At 39.3% G+C, this 21,832-nt stretch overlaps 1 protein-coding gene across 8 annotated transcripts in view; it reads right to left on the minus strand.

The window, feature by feature from the left end:
• The window catches only part of PHF14 (PHD finger protein 14), a 132,003-nt gene that overhangs the window by 12,673 nt on the left and 97,498 nt on the right, over positions 1–21,832 (minus strand). For 5 of the 8 annotated variants that reach the window (XM_083405363.1, XM_083405364.1, XM_083405362.1 and 2 more), the window contains one exon: positions 20,723–20,836. The exons of the other annotated variants lie outside the window; for them this stretch is intronic. In XM_083405363.1, the coding sequence (XP_083261489.1) occupies positions 20,723–20,836 (114 nt within the window). The remainder of the gene's footprint in view (positions 1–20,722; positions 20,837–21,832) is intronic. 8 annotated transcript variants of the gene reach the window in all.

Genomic DNA, 21,832 nt, shown 5'->3' on the forward strand with positions numbered 1-21,832 from the left:
TATAATTCTATGATTCTATGTCTGTACCTTCAGCACAGAATCCTACTCCACCACAATTGACACTTTCATTTCCAAGTATAAAGGGGGACAGCACTGCATAGCAAATATAAAATTATCTCAGTTATTAAGCAAGTTGCCCATACTAGGGGAGAAAATAGGGGAAATATGCAGAGTGCATGGCTCTGACCAAAATTAATTAGAATTTTAATGTTTTACAATTCCACCATAATTCTTGAAATGGTGCATTTATTTCATAGTAATAAACACTCAGATCATTAAGTAAAGTTCAAAATCTGTGTTACGCGCTACATTTAGCAACCTTTGGCTGCTTTCTTCTGTCTTTCTTGATTCAGTTTTCCAATGCATTGGATAAGCAATTGAGGAACACAATTAAATGTCCTGATGCTGCATATTTGGAATTCTTATTTCATTTACTATAAAGGGCAATTAATTTACGATTCTACATTGAATTCCCACTTTGGTGGGCAATGATAGATGCCAAAATGAACTTACTGGAAACACTTCATTAAATTTACTGTAAAAAGAACTGTAGGGGATTTTTTTTTTTTGTACCGGGGAAAAAACCCTCCCTTTATTAAATAAGATAAAGGTTGAAGCTGTACAATAAATTTAGAGCAACTTGTGATGGACAGGCCCTGAGTCTACCTCCTGTTGACTCAGTAACCAATGGAAACTGGTGAGTCTAACAGCCAATCAGGAGAAAGAAAGGGAGAGGAATTTAAGTTAGATGCTGACAGTTTAACAGATTGATAGGGACTGTCTGAGACAGTGCAGGCAGGGATTGCCTGTGGGTTAGAAGGACCTGTGATTAGAGACAGGGATGGGCAGAAGGGATATCTGGCTATCTGAGAGGACTCAGATAGGGTTTATCTGTCAGTGGGGACAGACAGTGAATTGGTTCTCAGTGGGATGGCTTCGTTGGTAGAAAAGAGGACTCTCAGTCTGAGGGTTGTGGGTTCAAGCCTCACCTTGGATAAAAGATTCCTTCATTGCAAGAGGCTGAATTAGATGACCCTTGTGGTCCTTTCCAATTCTATGATTCTAAAGATAGGGACATTCTATAGGCAGACAAGGTTGTATCTACCTGGGATTGTAAAAGGGACTGTGTTTTATAGGTAGTGTAGGACAATGGCCATCCTAGAAAGAATTGATCTGTCCAGTGACAGGTTTAAAGCCTGAAGTAAAGGAAGATCTTAAAAATCTCTGTAAAGAGTGTGTGCTTGAAACAAAGTGTTGAGCCTTTCAAAAGTAACCTCTATGCTATAACCTCATTGAGTATGAACAGTGCTTTTTTCTAGAAAAATGTTTAGGGGGTACTCTCATTTTGTCTGAAGAAAATCACCATTTTATAGTTCAAATCAGGAAAAATAAATACAGTAAATGGACAAAAGTACAAAGATTCACAAAATGTTTAGGGGTATGCGTACCCCTGCGTCCCCCCAGAAAAAAGCACTGAGTGTAAACAAATAAAAGTTCTAGTTTCTAATCAACATGCAGTGGGGGCCAGTGAAATATTTTGAAATATATTTATTGGAAGAGCTTATACTCTAAATATGGCAGACACTGCAAGAGCCATTACAGGCCAAAGGAGTCACAGAATGGGAAGACCTTAAAAAAAAACCTCAGTTTCACCAGACACTACCATCTTTTCCCTTTCTTCCAGCCTTCACTATGTTAGCAAAACCAATAAAGGGCAAAACCAAAGGTGAGCAGGGAAAACTGCTCTTAAATCAGTTTCTATTTAAGAACAAGTGGTTTAAGATCATGTTGTTTTAGTTATTGTTATACACATAATGTATGAGATAGAACAGCAAGGTATTCTTGTGCCACTAGGATTATCAGTTAGAATAATTTAAAAAAATGTATTGGTGGTAATTCAATTTCTAACTAAACACTTTCCAATGGGGGGAAATCTAGATTAATTTTAAATGCAGATCTATAATCTAGTCAAATCCACAATACATTAAAAGGTGCTCAGTATATTTTCTACAAGCCTGGTTGGCTTACAATGAAGGAAATGAACAGCATGTTTCCTTATGAATATATGATGTAATATTGCCATGGGATTAAGTTTCAAAAATGCAAGGTAATAATGCTTATTTTCAGATCTGCATTTTATTACTTATAAGTTAGGGCGGGGGAATTGATTTAATTTGAAAACTGTCTGTTAATGTTTATATGAAGAGATATAACAGTACTTTGTTGAGTTGTTTCATTATCTGTAACAACTGCAGAATCAGAGAACAATTAAAATTGGAACAACATGGGCCTCTGCTTAATGACTGAATATTTGCTATCCTGTCCTTAACCACGGAAGGAGGAAAAATTAAGAAACAGATAAAAGGGTAATGAGAGGTGGGAAGGGGTTGAGACTGGGAAATCAAGCTTTTAAAAACATTTCAGCTGGCCAAGGAGTCAGACAGAAAAGCAGGCAGCTGCAGTTGACATTTTAGGGGCAAGAGGCAAAATGGACTCCCAAAATGCAGTTCATGTGCCATTAGCTGCTTCAAGTAATTCCTTTGCTTTTGAAATGCCAATTCTAGGAGTTGCACTGCTGAATCATCAATACCAGGTAGAGAGCAGGCTTTCCAAAATGCAAAACCAGTTGCATAGCAACTAAGGCAGTGTATCAAATCTGAACCGTACGATTCTCATTTAGCTGCATGATACTCATTTAAATTAATGGAAGGAATTTAGGAAGGAATTAGTGCAGTGCAGAAATATAGCTGTTTCCAAGGTTCCTGCCAGCACTCAAGCTAGTGCAAACACTTTCAGTGACCAAGGACTCATGTACACACCCATGTATACTCTTTCCTCTAGTCAAGAATCAGAATTGTTGGAAATACAGATAGCAAGAAAAGAATAAGAGTATGGGAGTTTCACACAGTGCTTACACAGTTGTCAAATATGATTATGCAAAATTTGTCTCTTAAAGTCTTGTGAATACGCCCATGTATTCATGCACACTCTGTCAAATGTAAAATATTGCTATTTTTAATGCAATCAATCATAAGCTAAATGAATGGTTGAATGTTTGAATGAATGCTTGTTCTGCTGAAATGGCTGAGAGCCGTTGACGGTTCTCTCAAATAAACAGGACTTTGTCTCCGAAAACCAAGAAGTGAGCTACCTTCGTTAAAAGTTAACAAGGCTGAAACTGCAGAGTCAAGGTAGTGGCCATACAACAGCTTCTTGACTAATTTGGCGATCCCTGTAATCATAATGGCAACTTGCCTGCCATATAAATTTGAACAGAGAAAACAGAGAAAACAGGCTGTGGGGAGTGAAGAACTAGAGGCAGGAACAGTACAAGATCTCTGGGAACAGAATTATTTTGGTAAAAACCTCTGCAGCACCTCAAGTGGCAGTGTGAAGCTTCTACCAATCATCCAGCTCTAACCATCTCTCTGTGCTGCTAGATTTGCCCATCTAATTAAACAGAGCAACTATCTTTGGTTGCTACATCCAATCAGAGCCTATGCATGTGTAAATCTTAAGAGCTCTTGAATAGGGGAAATTAATAAATCGTTTAAGCGAAACTGGTACCATTGTGCTGGGCTCTGGGCTTTCCTCTTCTGATCCTGGGTTACATACATTACACACTGATGTCAGTAACACTACTGAGTGCTAGTGCTGGAGCTCTCATTTTCACCACTAAGGCTCAGGCACTTAGCTATAAATGTGAAACAAGTTTTTAAGCGCAGACAAACAGGGCTCAAGTTAGAACCCAAAATATAAGATTTCCAACCACTGAGCAACTGTGATGTCTTTACAGTATCAAGTGAAGACCTATTCATTTTAGCTCTTAAAATGTTGTTGATCTATTTCACGTGAATGCTGCTTTTATAGGATTGATGTTTTTCATTTAGTTGAATGTATTAGTTATTTTTGTTGTTGTTTAGTCGTTTAGTCGTGTCCAACTCTTCGTGACCCCGTGTCCTCCACTGCCTCCCGCAGTTTGGTCAGACTCATGCTGGTAGCTTCGAGAACACCATCCAACCATCTCATCCTCTGTCGTCCCCTTCTCCTTGTGCCCTCCATCTTTCCCAACATCAGGGTCTTTTCCAGGGAGTCTTCACTTCTCATGAGGTGGCCAAAGTATTGGAGCCTCAGCTTCAGGATCTGTCCTTCCAGTGAGCACTCAGGGCTGATTTCCTTAAGAATGGAGAGGTTTGATCTTCTTGCAGTCCATGGGACTCTCAAGTCTCCTCCAGCACCATAATTCAAAAGCATCAATTCTTCGGCAATCAGCCTTCTTTATGGTCCAGCTCTCACTTCCATACATCACTAATTAGTTATTTTATGGTAATTTAAATATACTGTAAGGTATTCTGGTCATGTATTTGAAGGATGGGATATAAATCTAAATAAGAAACAAACAAAAATACTAACAGAAGCAATAGAAAAACCTTATAGCACTGTCCCTGTTGCAACTCCTCTGAATGCTTGATTTCTTTCCCTCCCTCTCTCTTTCTCGATAACTTAAAAGTTGCAGTTAAATAAAACTCAAACCAGTTTGGGACTATGCTGGCTGCACTACATATAGAACATCCTTTGTATAAAAACAAAAGAAAGGTTCTCCTTTCCCCCTTCTTTCCTACCTCTTGGGTTTCAACAAAATACTTCATTAGAATACTGGTGTTTAATTTTGTTAAACCCCAAAAGAATACAAGCATGCACATGTCAACTTAATGAACACTGATCAAAAGAAGAACTGAGCTCTCGTGAGAATTCTTTTTTCCAAAAGTGGCCTTGACAGTCCCAAGAGTATCATTTTTATGTCAACTGATAAATGAACAAGATAGTGAAGAAGTTGTGACTGCTGAATGAGAAGAAAGAAGGGCAGGAGCACCACATCTGTCACAGAGAATATATACTCCTCCTGTCTAATAAATATGCATTAACTTCATCACCAGATTCTCAAATAATGGCTCATTCCATTTTTAAATGACCTGAACAATTCAGCTGGTCTTTATTTTTTTCTGGCTATGATGCTATTAGAAACCGCAACAGAAATTAAGTATGGTACAATATAGAATACCACTGACTAACTTAAAACCACGTAGGATAAATGTCACATGCATTAAATGCTCCAAAAAACACTAACAAAATTCTTGGTGTTTTCAATTTCTTTCCTAGTCTCCAGACAAAAACCCTCAGGGGAGCCTGCCTGACACTTCATCTGTGACATCAGTTTTAAGGGTTCACTGAATTTCAGGCTGATCTTCGTATCCAGAAGTGTAACAGAACTCAATCCATTCACAAACAAATTTTCCCAACGCAGCGTTATATAATCCTTACTTTTGTCTTACATTCAGGGGGAAAAACACACCTGCAAGTAGAATTTTGTAGGTTGATGTGTAACAAACAGCTGCCATTTTTAAAAGGTACTTTCCACTGATGTCATTAGCTGGCTTATGATCTACAGTTCTATATAATGACCTTGTAATATCAAAATGAACTTCACTTTAATCATGGCATTGCATTCTTTCTCCTGCTCCCCTGCCTCAGCAATGAAGCATTCCAAAAAACCTCACATGGAGTTTAGAAGAAGAAGAAAATCTGGATCAAAAGCAATGTCCACTTGCTTTCCAAAGAGAACAGAATGCTTTCCAAAATTGTAGGTTGCCAACAGCTGACATCAGAATGGGGTTTCTAGTCCAAACAAAGCATCTTTAGTGCAAGATCAGGATTCTAAAGCTACTGAATAAGTACAACCACAACTAGCTGAGAGAAGAGATAGGCCGCTAGAAGGAGGATACAATCACAGGTCCATCTCTAGAGAGAAAAAGAGCATCCTGGGATTCTGGGTGACTTTCCCATATGTGGTTCTATGCATGTGGTCATGTCCCACATGGTTGTGTAACATGGTAGGCTAGAAAGCTTCCCTAAGAACAGAGATATTCATGAATCATAAGATATAATTTTGACAGGAAGGAAGAAACAACCAACTGAGTGTTTGTATTTTTGTGGATTTTGATTGCCATATTTATGTGCATGAAATGATTACAGGCTTTGCAGGTATCACTTGTGGAAATAGAAGACCTACTTTCAGAAACAAAAGTAAGTGTTATATATCTCCAAATTGCAAAAGTTCAGAAAAATCTACCCAAGTGCTATCTTTGATTTAACTGAAAAGCCTCCCGCTGAAGCGTCAAAGCCAAAGAGCAGGCAGTGGTCTAGTACAGACACTGGCTGTGATCCAGCAACTGAGCACTGCTAAGCACAGCCAGTGCTTCCCCACTGTTAGCTATTCAATGGCTTGCGTACGCCGTTCTTGGCTTTCCATGACAGCCAGTGAGACTTGGCTACACATAATGTTCTCTAGCTTGCAGCCACGGCAATTAAGACTGCTATTTACTGATGCTTTTGTACAGTTTTCAGCAACTACATGTGGACACAAACAATATATTTAATAACACAAATTAAATGATTGGGTGGTTATGTATGCAGTTTGATGTGACTTGATGATACCAAATCTAAATAAGGATCCAGAGGTAAATACAATTTCGCTGTTACTAGAGTTATATACTTCCATGACAGAACAAGTATATTATACCTACAGCGCTAAAAATGCTCACTTTTCACAACAGATGTAATATCAACTATTTCAATGCACTTTCCAGGTATGTGTTGGACCCAAAAGAAAATAAACTTGAGATTTTATTAGCTTCACTGAGACTATTAAATGCACTTAAGTTTGCAAACTCTTGGCATTCTGCCATGTTATGTTTACTTTTTCATCCATACAATCTACAAGGTTGTTTACTAGTATAATATATGACTATTGTACTATTAAAAGCCATAATAAAACACAGTACGCGTACAACATATTCACAGGATATAGACAACTAATTGACTACTGACTCAAATATTCCAGTTAACATTCTTGCTTTTGCCTTTTGAACCAGTTGAAGTTTCCACCTAGCTGTTGCTTGATTATAAGTGAGATTCAAATCCAAAGCGTTAATTCATGACCCGTCCTAACCTTTGAATGAAGGGTGAACGCTATGGTTAAATGCATGCATTAATTTTTACTTGGTCTTATCTGTTATGGGTTCCTATTACTTTGCATTCACATGTGCTTTCGGAGGGAGGTTTTAACAAATCAAATGACAGCACTATATTGCAAATTAAACGAATTAGAAGAAAAAATGGAAAGTTGAAAGAGATGGAATTTAGACAAGTAAGATAGGCATTTTGTATCTCTCCGCCTTATTCATTAATACATTGTACAATGCTGCAAAGACGTGTCAATGTTTGTGTTTCCTTTACAACGTGTACTTACAACGTGCCCAGTATCATAAGGAATCAAAGCAGCATAGCTCCTACTGCCAGTATAGGTCTTTAAGTGCCATGAGTAATTATCAAGCACACAACATGAATACAAAAATCTGATTAGGAACAGCAACAGCAATGCAGCAACTTGGCTGCTTAGTGTTTGTTTAAGTTGTCCTCTCTGTTGTGGAACTTGATGGGCTTTTACTGCTCGTTATATAAGCGTAGGTGTTGTCACTAAGGAGACACATTAATTGCTTTTGACTCAAGGTTTGAAGTGTACATAATTTCAAGAGTCTAAATGATTTTATATGAAATCTGTTGATGCAGAGTTGTTTAAACTGTTTGTATCGTGGTATAATTATAAGCTTTAACTATCAGCAGGTAGCACTATTATTCTATTGAGCGCCTGTCTATAGAACAAAGATGAATATTAGGGTCAATTAAAATAATAGTACAGGTAAGATGCCACAGCCCTCTAATTTTACAGCATTCCAGGGCTTTTTTCAGCAGGAACTCACAGGAACTCAATTCCTGCACCTCTCAGTTAGGGGGCAGTGCCATTATAAGAAAACAAAGGAGGTACCTCTTTTTCTAGAAAATAGCACAGGTGTTGCCAGAAGTTTAAAATGGAATGTATGCTTGTTTGAAAGTGGCCCTGTGCCAGAAATGCACCCTGTGTGCAAAGTTCATAGATCTCAAGGCAGGTGCATGCTCTCCTATACATGTGGGGAACAATACTCTTATGTGGTACTTCCAAAGAAGTGACAATAATCATGGATGAATGAGAAGGTTGGGCCACATCAGAAAATAATAATAATTTAAATTGACTTTTCATTCCTATTTCCAAAGGACTCCCTTTCATTATTGGGTGGGTTCAGGGTGCGGTAAGTGAATCCCTGTGTGAGGGGTGGCTTTGGCTGCCTTGAAAGAGGCAATAGTGCAGCCACTCCCAAAAAGAACACACCTTGGACCCGACTGTATTTATTGACTATGCTGCCCCCCAAGTTGCAAAATATCCCCGGATCTGGTAGGTCAGTAAGTCGCCTGTCCTGGATGTGGTTTCACTCTCCCTGAAGTAGCAAAGTGTATAGTTTGAGGTACACCTGGATCCAGTTCTGTCACTGGAGGTGCAGGTACCATTGATGACTAGGATTGCTTTTTATTACTGTGGGCTGGCAAGTTCTAAAGAAGCCCACTCTGCAGTAACTCACAACAGGGCTTTTAGTGGGGCTGCCCCTGTTCTGTGGAATAGCACGCCCATTGAGATATGCAGGTGCCCACTATCTGCACTGAACTAAAGACATATTCGCTCCAACAAGTTTTCCCAGCTGGATAAATGAGTCTTTACAATAAGTATCTACTTGTCAGGATTTTAGTTTTGTTTTAAATGTCATCTGTTAACAATAATTATTATAGTGTTCTGCACTGAACAGCCAATTTATTGGATTCACTTAGGTTACAACACTCCCCACCTTAGAAATATTAATGGGAACACTTGTTATTGATGATACTTTGCCGTGATATAGACATGGGTGACTGAGACTTTTGGGGAGTGCATCTGGAAATCTAAAGAACTGCTGTGACAATCGCAAGACACTCATTTCACAGAAGCAAAAGTAGCTCAGAACACCCCTTGCAAAGCCAGGCAAACCAGTGGAGATCTGAAGAGGTAGAACTCTTTCCCCTCAACAATAAATGGTGTTCCACTACTCTTTCACTCATATATAGCCTTAAAATGGATTTATTCACTATTAAACAGACAGTGACACAGCCCTCTTTTATTCTAAGAAGAAATAAAAATGTATGCTGAAAACTTTAGCTACTGATTATGCTCTATTAAACAAGTTTCATTGCCTTATCATAGTAATTAATTTTTCTGCATCACATTAATAGTATTCTTATCATTACTGAAATGATAATGCAGTTTGAAAACAGAAACTGCCACATGATCAGTTATATTATTCTTGACACCATAGACACAAAACTTCTTTTTTAATGATACAGTAAGACAGGTACCATTGCATTTGGATCACTGCTGGTTACTTCAACACCAAACAATGCTTGTAGATGGGCAGTATTTCAAAGTATTGTTTATTTTCTGAAGCAGATACATTGTGAAAACTACCTAAAGAAAGTAGTGGAATTTTTCATTTTTTAAAAATACTTATTTCTCAAATATTTTTGTCAAGCTAAAATATCACCTAATATTGTAGAAGCTAATTAAGATAGCACTAGCTTCTTAGGCAAACACAGATCACAGGCAGCCTGAGGATATTAATTACATTGGTAAATTTCACTAAGAGAGGGAATGATGCTTGGGATGAGTAAGGCTGAAAGGGTGCCGAGATGTATTATTGGCAGGCAAAATTTCATTAAATGAACAGTCAACGTCTTACGAAAGCAGAGGGTGAAAAAGGTGATAAATCATGAACCTTGAAAGGCCAACCCAGTTCCTGGAGAAAAAATGGCATAGCCTTATCAGAGGCCACCGACTGACACTGCCTACACTGACTATGGATTAATTAATACCACTTCATATCATTATTACAATTAACTGGTCGGGTAACATCTAATCCTTGGGTGCACGTGAATAAGCTCTTTTGATGCCAGGCACTGGGATAAAGAAAACAGAATAAAATAAATGAATAATATCAGAACGTACACCCTCATTCACTTGGAAGACATGATCCAGGTAAAGGTAAAGGGACCTCTGACCATTAGGTCCAGTCGTTGCCGACACTGGGGTTGCAGCACTCATCTCGCTTTATTGGCCAAGGGAGCAGCTTCTGGGTCATGTGGCCAGCATGACTAAGCCGCTTCTGGCAAACCACAGCAGCGCACAGAAACGCCGTTTACCTTCCCACTGGAGCGGTACCTATTTATCTACTTGCACTTGACGTGCTTTTGAACTGCTAGGTTGGCAGGAGCAGGGACCGAGCAATGGGAGCTCACCCAGTCGCGGGGATTCGAACCACTGACCTTCTGATCGGCAAGTCCTAGGCGCTATGGTTTAACCCATAGCACCACCCACGTCCCTAACATGACCCAGGTAAGGTAAAATAAAACAGTAATGATAAAGCAGCCTGCAAGAACTGCAACAGAACTAGCTTTAGTTGCAACAGAGCCCACCATTTTGTGCCCAGAAGTCTAATCCTCCCATAAAATGTATTGGTTAGAGCTGCTGGTTAAGTGAAGAGGGCAGTCTGTCTGCATCTCTGCAGCGTGCCATAACGTTCTCTCACCATTGAAGAGGTACGACTCAGGGTGATACCCATGGAGACGGGAGTGGATTTCCACATGCATGGCAGGACTTTACCTTCAACTCCTTCCTTTAGTCCCCTCTGATCCTCCAAATCTGCAACCTTGTGGGGCATCGAAGGTTGCAGGGGAGAGGAGAGGAAGTGGGAAGTCTTGTCCTATGCATAGATCTCTTTTCTACAAATGAGCTGACAATACTGGCTGTCGCCATAGTTACTAATTAAACTTGAGCACCGACATTTCATTAAAAAACCCAACAAAAAATGGAAGATACACCAAGTCTAGGGATGTTGGTGCCCACATAACTGTACTCACATAGACCTTATAATTTCAACCTGCCTGGAAAAGGGATTAACACTTTATTTATTCAATTTCTAGCAGGATTCGGTGTATTATTTTAACAGAGCAACTGAAAATCCCACTACAGATCCATTTTAACTTTCATTTGTCCTTTCTTTTAAAGCTATACATAAATTCCTTGCTACTAAACACATATATGGCAATGGTGGGGTTAAACTTGTCACAGACATTTTAATACTGAAGATTTCATTTAATTTATGGCAGATATATTTTCAAGGAGGAAAATGCTGATGCTATCTTGGTTATAAGCTTTGCCAGTGAAATGATTTAGATAGTTTTTTTTCTTTCCATGCAGTATCAGAATAAGACCGTTCCTTGAGAGCAATGAATTATAGCTGACACTTCAAACCTATTTTGTCTGTATCTTCTACTTCAGAAAAATGAGAAAACATAAATATTTATTCTATATATATAGAAGAGACACAAGACTCTGATAAAAATGATTCATTATGGGATGATGAGTAATTGTTACCTATGCCATTGTCAGAATAACAAAGGGCATAACAGATTTGGCCATTTTTAATTGGAAGATACCAAAGATTACTGAACAAAACAGCAATAATTTCATAATACTAGAATGATAGTATTAGCATAATGAAACTCTAAAAAGCACAGGAATTGAGTTATTTAATGCACATGTTGAACAAGTGACGTAGGATACAATGCCATTACAGAGAAGAAAGATATCGCTCTGTGTACCAGAACTAACGTCTAGACATTACTGGACGTTAGCAAACTTATTTATTATGAACCTATTTATTATCAAGAATGCTCTGGAATGGTTTTCTTGGAACTGCTATGGTACAATCATAGCTCAGTGAGAGAGTGCATGTTTTACTTGCATAAACTCTTAAACTCAATCCCTGGAATGGTTTTCTTGGAACTGCTATGGTACAATCATAGCTCAGTGAGAGAGTGCATGTTTTACATGCATAAACTCTTAAACTCAATCCCTGGCAACTCCAGGTAAAAGGACAGGTTAGAAGGTGATGTGGAAGACCTACTTACATACCTACATATTGTACTGTAATACATTTTCAAGCAACTTCTTCTTTTTGCTTTTTTGGATTTCATTTCTTTCCCTTGTTTGCCCACTGAAAAATTTCAATAAAATATAAATATTTTTAAAACAACTCTTGTGATTTTCATTCATCTTTCCTCAGGTGTGGCCAGTGGAAGGACTTTTTGATTTCCTGTTTGGTTTGCAGCATGTTTCTTGGCTCACTTACTTGTACCAACCAGATTTATCTACTGTGCAAAGATCTTTCTGTATGGCATTCTGGTCTGAATTGCGTAAATTGATCTCTGGATGCTGAATTCCCCTGCCTTGCTAGAGGGGAACCAATTAAGGAGAGGGTTTTTTTGGACCTTTTAAGCACCAAGAGTTACATCGTGTTTACATTTCGTACTCGAGAACCAAATCTTGTTACCCACAGTGGCCAAGCAGATGCTTCCTGGAAGCCCAAAAGCAGAGCACGAGATAACTCTCCCATTGTTGCCCCCAGTAATTGCTGTTCAGAGACAAAATTCTATTGATCCTGAAGGTTTGATGCGGCCATCTTCAGTAGCAGCCATGTATAGACCTGTCCTCCATGAATTGTCTAATCCCCTTTTTTCAAGACATCTAACCTAGTGGCCATCATCACTTCTCGTGGGAATGAATTTCATAATTTGATTACATGCTTCCTGACAATAATGATCTTTCAGGTGTGGGGGAGGCTCTTAATCTTCTGCTTGTGAGTTTCATTACATAATCCTGAGTTCTAGTATTATGAGAGAGTAACCCTATCCATTCTTTTCCCCATGCATAATTTTTAAACCCCACAATGTCTCCAGATGGTTTGTGTGGTTTTTTAGCAGCAACAATAACAGTAACTTCACAAGCAGCCCACAGAAAAGTAAATGTAGACGAATACTCCTAAGCTATGGATGGGTATGATATATATATATATATATAGCACCAGTTAAGTCATTCATTGTGTGCTGAAGGGCTCACTTAAATTCTTGTGCGACAGTAAGGAAAATAAAAAGGGTTGTGTTTTCATTCCAAGTTCTCTCATTATCAGACCACACATGAAAAATCAGACTATTCAAATTGCAATTCTAGTATAAATTTTCCAAGGCATATCTTTATCTGATACTGGAGAACTTGACAGATTATCAATCAGAAAGAATACTCCAAAATTATTAGCATTTAACATTCATAATTGCCTGCATAGCTTTAACTATACAATAGATGTTTGTGTCATCTAAATAGAATGCACTATAACATTCCATGAAATATGATTTCTAACCAATGAATGCCAATTTCTATTTGCCTTTAATTTCCTCTCAATACTAAGTTCATCAGAGTGTGACAATTAATTAACTTAATTAAGCTAACAATTATGCTCTTTCATAGGTCAATATGTAGAGCTACTCAGATTAATAGCGCAGCTTGTAAAGTTAATCTTCTTGTATAATGCAACTGACACTAAGTCATGTATTAAATACCTCCTTGAGTAATAGAAGAAATTGGACTAAGTGTACTTTAAAGAAAGGCAGAGACTGTGAAAAGGTTAAATAAAGACAAATGCCCCGGATTTGTGAAAATGTTTTAACAGAAGTAATTCATATTTAAACTAGAAGTCTTCCAATTCAGCTACCTCAGCTTAAACATGCATACTAATAAATTAACTTGCAAGGCAATATTGTTTTTTCTTGCTTTCTCATACATTTTTTATTTAAATGATTGCTGTAACACAATTTCGAGTTGCTTTTTATCATTTAAAAAGAACACAACAGCATTCTAAATGGGGGAAGAGGGAAATTGATTTTTTAAGAAGAGGTACATGTCTAAGAAAACCAAACTAAACCAAACCAAACTGCAATTTCATTCATTACAGGCAGAGAGATGAGTTAAAAGCTGCAAGACAAAAGGGCAGGAAATCCATCTACGGTTGGTGGCTGGCCCTTCATGGCTCAATTTTAGTCCCATCTTCCTTACTGTACCATAATGCATGAATAGAAGATACAGCAGTGATAGAAATAGTGTTGATGTGTGAAGGCGGAAACACTTGTTATATAGTAACTCAATATATTTATACCCAGCCCTCCAAGTAAACATTTCTAGGATGGCTGAGAAACTAATGTTGAGTGGAAACAACTTTCCTTTAAAATGGAATTAACAGAGCAGATAATATTTGTGCTAACTTTTGCTCAGAGCAGACACATGGAAATTAATGGCCATAAGTAACTTAGGCCCATTAATTTCAATGTGTCTACTCCTGAGTAAAAGTTAGTTGACTACAAACCTTGTCGAGTTAATATCATAATTCTTATTACTGTGCAGCTGACAAGGCAGAGCATTTATCCTTATCATTTTATCACAGATTAATCTAGGTAGGTTATAATCATTTTGGATCAAGGAAATAAAGAGACCAATGGGGACTTCTAACCATATAATGTCCATTCAGATTTTAACAGATCATGTTAGGTGCCAGTCTCCTATGGGTTAAAGGAGAGAGAAAAAGAGGACAGACAAGGTCAAGTTTGCATGTAACCCTAAGCTATGGTTTGTTTAGCAAACCACAAGTGGACCACAAATTGTCCCACAGATTATCAAAATAGAATGTTTAGCAAGGTCTACAGAAATATGGGTGCTAGTGAACAAAGAAAGCAGGGGCACAGGCCCTAGAAATAATAATATGAATGTTAAAGGTCCTTGTTAGTTATTAGCTCAGTTGCTTAGATATTATGGAATATTATATATATATATATATTTTTTTTTAAAAAAGCTTGGTTTCTAAGTTAAGGACAAACATGCTATGGGGCTGTTGACAGGTTCAGCTGGGAAAGGGATTCATGGCTGCAGTGAATTGTCAAGAAAGCACATGTGAATTCTGTGGTTATCAATATGCTATGAGAATAATGTTCATGAGTAGTGTGTGTATTTGCATGTTGGGGGAGAAAGTGTAGACACCAAAAAATTAAGTCTTCCAATTTCCAATCATATCTATAGAGTTTTTTGTGTGATACGTTCTAATATTACCACAACAGCTGTAGAAAATTTATATTCAGAACTGCACAGTAAAATCAAGTTTGGGCAGTACAACACTATTTGTATTCTCCACTCAATACTAGAAAGAAATACCTTCATCTTCCAGTACTGGTACCAGAATTGTAAAATTGCACACAGTGATTGTAATCAAACCAGCAGAATGTAGCAATTAGTTACACCCATAAACCAGTGTAGAAGAATATTTAAAACAGTATGAAACAATAGCAGAAATTACAACAAGAAATAAGTGTTATCATGCTGTACAGAACATAACAGATTCTGCTTTCAGAAGTCATTTTGTAAATATCATCATTATTGAGCTTTCTATTAGTTTTTGTAATTTAGTGTTCTGGCCTTACAGTGGAAATAATGGGGCAAAGATTTGCAGCTGGGATTTGTGTTTGCTTTTTAACATTTTCATTAATGGAAAGGAAGAGAAGAGCAGGAAAACTGCACAACTTAAAGGAAGAAGGGAATGTTGGCTTTTTGCAGACTGCAAGCAGTTAAAGAATATCATAAACACATGATGATCAAGCCATGAAATGGGATATAAAATTTAGTGCGTGCTCTGTATCAAGTCACAAAGATTTTATCTGAAATATATTCTATTTTAATACACATTAAGGCCGCAGATGAAAAATGTTCTCAACAAAATTGGGGAAAGGATCTACAGAGGGAGATTTCTCCAAAAGTTTGGTGTTTGCTTTTTTGAACCTGGAAGGCAGTTGGCTGAGCTCAATGTTGGGGGCGGGAGGAAAGGATATTAAACACTTAAAAAAATTAAATAAGATCTATAATGTTGGAAACAGTAACTTATCATATTGTACTGAAACCAAATTGATCTGCACTGTACTGTACAGTGCATGTATTCCAGAACCCAAGCATTTTACAAAAAAGGCTAATATAGGATGGGTAGGCAAACTAAGGCCCAGGGCACGGATCTGGCCCAATCACCTTCTAAATAAATGCTTTTATTTAAAATACATCTCTGGGTTATTTGTGGGGCATAGGAATTTGTTCATTTTTTTCTTCAAAATCTAGTCCACCCCCCCACAATGTCTGAGGGACAGTGGATCGGCCTCCTGCTGAAAAAGTTTGCTGACCCCTGTAATATAGCTTGAACTATGTGCATAATTTATTCATTTTAAACCAGGTTTTGCATCTAGAAAGAAACCCAATGTGGTATGGAATGCTCCACTGATTGCCAGACTGGCTTATGCTCACCACTGGAAATGTTAACATATATATACCGTATATGAAACTAGAATGGCTGGAAAAATCATGGGATTCCCTTTAAACCGTAAATCTCCAGATGCATTTAAACTTTTTAATGAAATATAGAACCCAGTAGAGGTATTTCTTAATATAAAGAACACCTCACAATAATTTCATAATTACCGTATTTTTCGCCCTATAGGACGCACTTTTTCCCCTCCAAAAATGAAGGGGAAATCTGGGTGCGTCCTATGGGGCGAATGCAGGCTTCGCGGACCTCTCCGCAAACAGCAGCAGCGCTCCCGCTGCTGGCGGAGAGGTGCCTGCATGCTGAAGCCTGCGCGCGCTGAGCTCAGCGCGCCAGGCTTCGCGGACCTCTCCGCTAGCAGCGGGAACGCTCCCGCTGCTGGCGGAGAGGTGCCTGCATGCGGAAGCCTGCGCGCGCTGAGCTCAGCGCGCCCAGGCTTCGCGGACCTCTCCGCTAGCAGCGGGAACGCTCCCGCTGCTGGCGGAGAGGTGCCTGCATGCGGAAGCCTGCGCGCGCTGAGCTCAGCGCGCCCAGGCTTCGCGGACCTCTCCGCTAGCAGCGGGAACGCTCCCGCTGCTGGCGGAGACGTGCCTGCATGCCGAAGCCTGCGCGCGCTGAGCTCAGCGCGCCCAGGCTTCGCGGACCTCTCCGCTAGCAGCGGGAACGCTCCCGCTGCTGGCGGAGAGGTGCCTGCATGCCGAAGCCTGCGCGCGCTGAGCTCAGCGCGCCCAGGCTTCGCGGACCTCTCCGCTAGCAGCGGGAACGCTCCCGCTGCTGGCGGAGAGGTGCCTGCATGCCGAAGCCTGCGCGCGCTGAGCTCAGCGCGCCCAGGCTTCGCGGACCTCTCCGCTAGCAGCGGGAACGCTCCCGCTGCTGGCGGAGAGGTGCCTGCATGCGGAAGCCTGCGCGCGCTGAGCTCAGCGCGCCCAGGCTTCGCGGACCTCTCCGCTAGCAGCGGGAACGCTCCCGCTGCTGGCGGAGAGGTGCCTGCATGCCGAAGCCTGCGCGCGCTGAGCTCAGCGCGCCCAGGCTTCGCGGACCTCTCCGCTAGCAGCGGGAGCCAGCACTGGGCTCCCACGGCTTGCAGAGAGCTGCCTGTTTGGGGGCTGGGGTCGGGGGAAGCTCGGGCTTCCCCAACCCCGCGCCTGGGGGGAAAATAATTTTTTTCCTTTATTTCCCCCCCAAAAAACTAGGTGCGCCTTATGGGACGGTGCGTCCTATAGGGCGAAAAATACGGTATCTGTCTATGTATTTCTAATAGTATAACCAAATCAGTAATTTTTGATATAACTGTAAAAACTACTCTGAAAATTTATTTTTCCAAGAATGAAGCCTTCATCTGGTTGTAAATATTAAGATTATACCAGCAAGTATGAGTCTTTCTGAAAAAAAAAAAAATGACTTAAATCAAGTCTTACTGACTAATGATTTAAATCAAGTCTTACTGACTAGTGATTTAAATCGTGATTTAAATCGATTTGATTTAAATCAAATCCACCCTGACGGTAACTAGTACAGATGGGGTTGGGAACCTGTAGGCCTACAGATTTAGAACTCCCATCAACCTCAGTTAGCACTGCCAATAGCCAGGGGTAATGGGAGTTGTGGTCCAGCGACATCTGAGGTGCCTCTGGTTCCCCAGCCCTGTGCTACCAACCGAATTACAGAAATTGACCACCAGAAGGCTGGAGGCTGCAGCCCAATTCAGAAAATACTGTTGCTCCAAGAATACAAAAAATGCCCACCCATAAGCTAAGATAATTATAACCATTGGCAAACCCTAAATAAAGGAATCTTACAGTAGCCATCAAAAACGCTTTGCTCCAAAACAACAATTATTATACTAGAACTGTAGAAGGCATCATGCAGAGTTCACTGTATTATTTTGAAAACCTTTGCAAGTGTAGGGCACACTAATTTGCAATATACCAATATTTGCACATTTCCCACCTTGAATGTTTTATGGCTTCTTTATTCACAGTAGAATCTATTTGAACCATTTTAATCAACATCTCAGGTCCTTGCAGTAGCCCAAAGTTTGAGGCCAGTCAAAGAAGAAATTGCAGTATGAATTTAAGCAGTCTAATGACTGCAATACTTAAAAGAAGAAAAAAAAAAAAATATTGTTTGGGGTGTTCAGTTTTTTTAAAAAATCTATTAATACAAGTTCTGGTTTCTGCTGTAAATATCACCAAGGCAAAGGAGGCTTAGCAAATACTGATTGTTAAGGAACAAATGTGACAAGTGGTAAAAAATTAAAATAAAATAATTAAACAACTGCCATCTATACATACAGATTAAAAAATATTTGCCCATATCTACAATAATGCAATGTTTCAAATGTTTCCACCTCTTTCAAAGGCTAATATAAGAGATAAAATGTCTCATAGGAAATATGCCAAACCTTGTGCAGAAGGAGGTATGCTTAAGCCCAGTTGATTTCAACGGATTGAGGCATGCTTCATTCAGCACAGGACTGAGCTATAAGCTGCTTGTGGAGTGCGTAACATCATTATTAGCAATAGTAGTTTATTTATATGCTACTTTCCATAACTGTGCTCAAAGCATCTCACAGAAAGAGCAGAAACAAATCTAAGTTAACTTAGGAAGATGACATATCATTACCCATTAAAAAGCATAATCTGTTATTGCTGTGAAGAGTCTGCAGTGCCACAAGCACGGAATGCCTATTAAACCAGGAACGGAGTCAAAAATATACTTTGATACTTTCCCATTAGATCAGCCTTCATGTTTTGCACAGATCTTGTATATGAAAGTTGCATGCAGACAGCCAAAATAACAGCAAATGCATACCAGTATTCCACAATGTAGTCATTTTCTGTTTCACAATGCAGCTATGGAGATTATGAAATAGTATATACCATTGTGAAATAGAAGATTAAATTCTATGGGTTGGCTGAATTCAGGGATATGCACACCAAAAGGTCCGGGCAGAAATTGCTTTTTCTACCCACTTATACCCCACCTATACCCCTGGAAGGGGTAAAGATTTTATCTGTGCATTTGGCAACGGGTGTTTAGTTGCATTGCTCTTTTTAACATTAATTTGCACACAGAAAACACCACACGCATTTAAAATAGTTTTCTGCCTTGAAAAATAACCTGTTGAATCCATCCAATATTGCAGCTTTAATGGCTACAACTATAACTAAGCACAAAGAATGAAGGCCAACAGTGTAAAGGCCTGTTTCCCAGTCTCTCAAAGGTAAGAACTTTTCAATTACAGTCCTGGAGAGAAACAAGGGAATGTAAGGAAGCCAAACCACAAGCCTAAAGGATGATAGGCAGCAATTGCCAATTCCAGCTTTCCGTGTACAAGGAACTCCAACATCAGACAGAGCTAGAATGAGAAGGATGATACAACCTCTAGCGAAGGGAGAGAACAGGACAGAACAGTAACTGCATTTGAGTGGCTTCAGGGTTGTTGTTGTTGTTTAATAGCTCCAAGCACTTAACAGTAGCAGAAGGAGGTTAAGGATGGAGTGGAAAGGTCAGTTCCTATTGTCAGTTCTATCCAGACAAGCTTGAGTGTAGGTGAGATGGCTTGCACACAAAAGTCCCTGTGCGCAACCCAAACCCTCACTTCCAACAGAGACTTATCCAGTTAATACACTCCAGTTTATAAAACCAAAGTTTAACAGTTGGCCACTAAAATGTATAGATTTACGGATACCTTCCACCAGCATCCAAATGGTCCTCGCAGGAAACTTCTCAAATGATTCAAAAATACTTTTGTGGCTGAGCTGCGGATCTGTTCCTGTCAACCTCTCATCCCCCCACAGACAAATACAAATAGGAGTCCCCAGAAATCAAGGGTTTAGGATAGTACTAGAGTTATTTAATGTTGCTCTTCCTTCTTCCCAAGACTCTACTTACTCAACAATTCCTTTGGTGCTCAATTTGTTTTAGCACATTTACTTGCGCATTTTAGCCCTAAATCTATAGATTGAAGTTTCATTATTTCAGTGACTTCTTTTATTATACTTTGAAAGCTAAGAGTTTGGCTAAGTGAGAAGATTATGGCAGCCAGAAGTCATTGCCAAGCTTACCTTTCATCAGAATTCTGAAATCTATGTGGATAGATTTACTAAGTAAAATCCTCTGAGCTAGCTTTTTCATGACATATAATTTCATCTCCAAAAACGGGTCTACTCAAGCAACATTATATGAGTGAACCTATGTGACTACTGTGGACATCAGAAATTGATTTTACATGCTACCAAGTATTGGAAAATTGGATACCTGAGGAGAAGAGAAAGAGCAGAAAGAACAGCCTTCCTAAATGGTGGAATTCACCCAATTTTACTTCAGCACATGAACTTGTTTTATAGGTGGATAGTCACTTTCTGGGAAGCCTAACGTGTGGTTATTTTCACTGCTTTCTTGAAACAGAATCAAACCAATACAAAAAACAAATAAATGAATGAATAAGAATAGGAGAAAACCTCTAGAGAGTCCAATAGTCAGTTCATTAACAGAATAGACACGGAATGTCCTACCTCTTCTGGATATGTCTGGGCCACCGATACCAGCTGTTCAGAGCTACTTCTTGAGGTAGAGGGTACAACATTAGTTGAGGCCTCTGATACCACCTCATTTGACGGCTCGGAGTCCTGAGTGCAACAGAGACAAATAGACTCCTCAGTAGTGTGCTGAGGTGACTGAAGGTATGGACACAACAAATCTCTATATTGTGAAAATATATTCTAAGCTTCATTTCCCCCCTTTCTGTTAAACTGAAACCATTTAGCCACTGTTTAATCAAAGCATTATGCACGAAACATGGGAATTCTGCATCCCACCCCGTGGTATAAGGAACATGAATACAGTATGTATATTTAGAATATTTTCCCTCTGTGTCTCAAATGCATAGTTCAACAAGTTACCTCAAGGAAGAACTGAACAAACATGGTATTCAAATGTTGCATATTACTTTAATGATATTAAGAAGAATCCACTTCCCCCAATTGTACTAGAGTTTCTGAGTGAAATCTGAATTGGCCATAGAAATAAAACTTGATAGGAACTCAAGCTGTACTTGTGGCTAACACTCCATGTTAAGACTGAAGGCACAAGGAAAAAATACTGGACTAGGGAGGGAAACTTTACTACAATGCCAATTTATTGCTACAGGATCCATGATTGTAAAGGAATTGGAAACGTCTGAGATTTACTGCTCAAAAGTATAATATAACTTCTAGTTACCATTATAAGACTTTTAATGGCCTCCTGATAGTTTCTGCATTTATTAATGACCTGAATTTCTTCATGCAAAGTTTGCAATACCAGTATATTCTACTAGAAACAGGTTCTTCAGAAAGAAGTGCCCTGTAAGAAATGTACAAGACTTCAACACTTTAGAGTTTTATATGAAGTCCCCCAGCCCCTTAAATGGAAGCAGAGTGAAATGTACGAATTATCTAGGTGAGAGAATGCTAGTAGAATGCTCTTGCAGCTCATTGGTTGCTATGGACATCCAGCTGCAGTGTGCATAAGAAAAAGGAGAGTTTTAACAGTTCTGCTTCCTCGGTGGACTTCAAATCTGGAACAAAAATATTAAACTGCGACAAGGCTGTTGTTTGTTGCGCTGGTCCTTTCAAAGTTTTAGA

Source organism: Podarcis tiliguerta (genome assembly GCF_965153285.1).
Source record: "Podarcis tiliguerta genome assembly, chromosome: 12".
NCBI lineage: Eukaryota > Metazoa > Chordata > Lepidosauria > Squamata > Lacertidae > Podarcis > Podarcis tiliguerta.